This window comes from Eimeria acervulina, genomic scaffold, assembly GCF_000499425.1.
Source record: "Eimeria acervulina Houghton genomic scaffold, Eah_scaff49, whole genome shotgun sequence".
NCBI lineage: Eukaryota > Apicomplexa > Conoidasida > Eucoccidiorida > Eimeriidae > Eimeria > Eimeria acervulina.
In genome coordinates, this window is record NW_013549768.1 from 66847 (window position 1) to 71846 (window position 5000).

The window sequence follows — 5000 nt, forward strand, 5'->3', positions numbered from 1 at the left end:
TATATATATATATACCTGCGCCTTGTATCCCTATGATTATTATCTTGTGTGTTTGCATTACAATTATTATTATTATTACTATTATTATCATTACCATTATTATTATTATTATTATGCAAGTACTGTATTACTATTCTTATTTACTTCATTATCTATGTCTATATTTATTCAAATAAGAGAGAATTCAAATTTATTCTCTTTTATATCGTTGTCTGCAGTAATACAGCGCCTCCAGCTTTCGTTTTCATTAAAAACAAAAAGCTAATAGAGTTTGGTTTCTACGTTTTTCTGTTTATTTATAGTTTGATTTGTATAGACACTTAGGTAATAGCATTGTTTGATATTGTTTGCTGCAATTCTTATATATTATTTGAACTGAAGAGAGGTAAATAGACGGAGATATGTCTGTGAGATTTGAATTCTTTGAAACGGAAAAGAAGATGTAAGAAGCAAAAAGAAAAAAACAACAGTTTCAATCCCTTCAACCGTCTGGTGTCTGGACAGTGTAGAAACCTAAGTCTGAAGCATCTTCAGACAGATAATGATAATATAAAAATCTGTTTTTTAAAGCCGTCTCCTCTTCATTTGCAAATCTTCAAGCAACAAATAACTCATCAAAAGAGAAGACGGTAAAGTAACAGCATCACCAACTCGTATTCTCTGAGCCTATAATAAGAACTGCAGCAGCAACAGCAGCAGCTCTAGCAGCAACAGCAGCAGCTCTAGAAGCAACTGAAGCAGCACTTGCTGCTACGAGTAGCATATGCAGCTGCAGCTGCAGCGGGCTCTATTAGGCAAGAAGAGCGCCTGTATATATTATGAGTATCTCTTTAAAAATCTGCATCAAGAGAGAATGTCTGATCTGCTTTATTCTGTACCATCACGCCGGCCTTCTGATAATCTCCTACACGTTTTTCAAAGAAGTTTGTTTTGCCTTGCAAAGAAATCATATCCATGAAGTCAAACGGGTTCCTCGCATTAAATATCTTCTGCCCCCCCAAGCATGTTAGCAGACGATCCGCTACAAACTCAATGTACTGCGACATTAAGGCTGAGAAAAAAAACAAGCACAAGACATTCACAACAACAAGCAAAAGGTAAGCAACACGCCACTATACATAATATATATATGTATATTTATATATATATTATGCAAGCAAATACAAAGCAAACGGCACGGAGAGGATAGACGGCATTTGCATGCATGCGGAATATGCATGCATGGCTGCACGAAGAAATTTCATGTGGGTATAAATATCATCCGATGGCTCTCTTATTGAAAACAGACAGCAGCAGAATGAAAGAAAACACCGACAGTGATGATACATCGGTAAATAAGTTTCCTTGTTCGTTTTGAAGATCTGCAATTCAAGCTTGGGTCGTTCTACGTCTGAACTTACTGCTATTCATGCCGATCAGATCGCAAGGAAGAGCATCGCAGATAAATGCCTTTTCTACGTCCACCGCCTCTCTTACGATTCTATTCAAAACATCCGTAGTGAGGCGGTTTTCTAGCATGGAATAGAGAAGGCATCCAAAGTCTGCATGCAGACCTTCATCGCGGCTGATCAATTCATTTGAGAAAGTTAGGCCTGCGAAACAAAAGGGAAAACGAAAATAATTCGAAATTCCATTCATAAAAAAGTACTTATGTCAAAATTTAATCATGAAATACCTCTGAAACCGAAGATCGTACAACAAGTTGAACTGGACAACTGCGTAAACTGCCTATACACCCGAAACAGGTGCTGTGGAAATGCGAATTTTTGACGGATTACCTGGCATAAGTCCTCTTTTTTTCAGCCAGAAGATGGCGCAGAAAGACCCTGAAAAGAGAATTCCTTCAACGCAGCAGAAAGCAACCAGACGCTCAGCAAAAGATTTCGTTTTGTTTATCCATTTCGCTGCCCACGCCGCCTTCACCGCCACCGCTGGTATATTGTGAATGGCGTTGAAGAGATGATCTTTTTCCTTTTCGTTTCGAATATAGTTATCGATTAAAAGACTGAAGAAACAAACGACAAAGAAAATTAAAAAAGAGGACAATTAACACATGCAGACGCCTCCCTTCTCCCGTCGTAAGCAACTTCTTCACACAAACAACAACACAGACAAAAAGAAATAAAGAATTTGCATGCATGCGCAGGCATGCACTGACACACGCATATATGCAGATGCTTCTTTTTCTTATAATCTGGTTTCTTTTTAGACAAGTACAAACAATGCACACAAACAATTCCGCCGCCTTGGCGTATATAAACAATTCCTAACGGTTGTTGCGGTGTATCTACAATTGAAATGCAGATTTCATTTACTAGAAGACTGACCTGTATGTCTCAGAATGAATGTTTTCTACTGCGATTTGAAAAGCGTAGAAGCTGCGCGCCTCAGGGATCTGCACCTCCGACATAAATCTCTCAGCCAAATTCTCCATAACGATGCCGTCGCTATGAGCAGACAAACAATACAAAATCAAACAAAAACTATATGAAGACATTTCTAACAAGAGAAGAAACAGACACTCCCTTGCATCCCTCGCTCTCTCAGCATATGAATAATGTATTATATCTCATACATTAAATATATAATATATAATACAATACAATAAAAATACGTGTTTATTACATATATACGGTGCCAACAAGATTTGTATTGAAAAAATTTCAAACCCACACCAGCATGCAGGCGTGCAGATCATGGCCGCAGATTAATATAAAATAGCAGACATTCTTTCGTATTTAAATGCAGCAATAATACGGAATAATAAAGAGATATTTCGGGGTTTACCTGGCGGCGAAGAAGGCGAGAACGTGTTTAATGAAGTGTCTTTCGTTGTCGTCCAGACGCCCCCAGTCTGTTAAATCTGCTTGCATATCAATTTCCTCTGCTGTCCAGAAAGAAGCCTCTGCCTTCTTGTACATCTCCCACACCTGTGAGTGCTGAATAGGCAGCAGAACCTGCATGCAAAAATATGCAAGACATAGTTGAAGATATATATATTGTTCTTCTCTCGCAAGCGATTTTCTTCATGGTTGTTTCATCATTAATCATGAAATTCACCAATGTGCAAACAACTGAAAATGAAGTGAAATTTTCGCACCCATCTTCGGGGGTTCGGTCTGAGCAACAGTTCGTCTCTTTCGCGTTCAATGAGACTTCTTGAATATGCTTTTTCTTCGTCTGTTGAGAGGCTCTCCGCTATTTCAGCCAACTTCTGCGGATCAGAGGCTGCCTCCAACACATCCTTTGCATCTTTCCAAGCAAGCGTCATTGGAACAACGATTGAAATGCAAGAATTCAACAATGAGAAAGATATACGTCCAAGCGGGGGTCCGTCGAGTGTACAGACACCGCGAGCACAGGAAGCTGATCGGAGGGCGATTAACACCTTTTGAGGAGGTTTCTGTCGCAATCTTCGACAGAAGAATGAAATAATATAAAAGATATTTCCAATGAAGCCTTTAATTCCTAAAATGATAGCCAGAAACCACGCAGATCACTGCAGCAGAAACTGGCGGCGCCGAGCATCGGCGAGCCTGCACGGCGAGAAGTTCACACCCAATTGGATTAAGGGGATGCTAGCTAAATATTATTTGCGTTCTTTTCAAGAATAAAACTCTGAAAACAACATAAATTATACAAATATGATGCACACTCTCTTCGTAATGCCGCCGCTCCAACACGCCAGGGTGGTGCTGCGTGCGGGGTTGGTGGCTGCTGCTGGGGGTTGTACGTTTTGTTGCTGCGTCATCTCTTCGATTTCAAATCAAATTATATACTTATTTAGAAAAGGTTTTATTATTTACACAAGTAAGTATGAAAAAAAACCTCAATGTCTTACTGCGTTGTCTCAATAAGACGGCAGAAACTGCTTAGCAGCTAACCCAACAACGCCTTGTACAATCCGTCGCTGTACTACTAAACTGCACCTTTCTGCTGTGTAACCCTAAAGCCTAAACCCTAAACCCTAAACCCTAGACCCTAAACCCTAGACCCTATCCGTTATACTTTCAGCGTTAATGAGAAAGCCTGTTGGGGGTGTTCTGTTCAGCCCCACACACAAGTGCTGCAGGATAACCCTTCACCTTTTTTCGAAGGGGGAGGGCTCTTGCATATCCTAGGGGCTTCATAAGCCTCAGCCGAATTAAAATATTAAAATAAATAAGAAATACACTTCATTATAGAGAAGGTAAATATGCAGCCGACACCCCTTCTGGCCTCAGGCGCACTCAGCAGAGTTGTAGAGGCTTCAGGGTTATAAGAAAAGAAGCAGTTTGTCTCTCTTCCTCTCTTTCTGTCTGTCTGTCTCTCTCTCTCTCTCTCTGTCTCTCTCTGTCTCTCTCTGTCTCTCTTTATCTCTTTCTGCGTGTATGTCTTTGTCTATCTGCGCCTGTCTCTCTCCCTTAGTCTTTATGGGTGCCTCTGTCTTCGTTTCTATATATCTGTTTCTATCTATCTGTCTCTGTCTGTCTCTGTCTGTCTCTGTCTGTCTTTCTATGTCTTTGTCTGTCTCTCTTCTTCTCTCTAGCGCGCCTCCTTCTAGAGGCCAGAGTAGCAACAAAGCAATAATAATAATAATAATAATAATAATAAGAATAATAATAATAATAATAATAGTAATAGTAATTATTATTATTATTATTGTTATTGTTGTTATTATTATTATTGTTATTATTATTATTATTATTATTATTATTATTATTATTATTATTATTATTATTATTATTATTATTCTTATTGTTAGAGGTTAGCCCCATTCAATGCATGCACAAACATCTGTGGCTGGCGGCAGTCCGATCGTACCCACACCTCTAAACCCTAAACCCTAAACCCTAAACCCTAAACCCTAGCCTCTACGCACCCATCCAATTCAAATAATGCATTCAATACGCCTGCAGCAACTCTGTAGAACTTTCATTAACTAACATATATATATATATATATATATATAAACGAGCCGCAGCAACCCCGCTGTGTCTGCGGTGTACAGACAGCTTAAC

At 39.3% G+C, this 5000-nt stretch overlaps 1 protein-coding gene across 1 annotated transcript; it reads right to left on the reverse strand.

Moving 5' to 3' along the window:
* Nucleotides 1-830: 830 nt before the first annotated feature.
* On the reverse strand, nt 831-3271 carry EAH_00009800 (ribonucleotide-diphosphate reductase, small subunit, putative; the record flags this gene model as incomplete). The annotated part of the gene is made up of 6 exons (XM_013395282.1): nt 831-1051; nt 1401-1592; nt 1779-2005; nt 2328-2447; nt 2788-2957; nt 3101-3271. The coding sequence occupies 6 exons, from the start codon at nt 3269-3271 to the stop codon at nt 831-833; spliced, it is 1101 nt and encodes a 366-aa protein (XP_013250736.1).
* Nucleotides 3272-5000: the final 1729 nt, after the last annotated feature.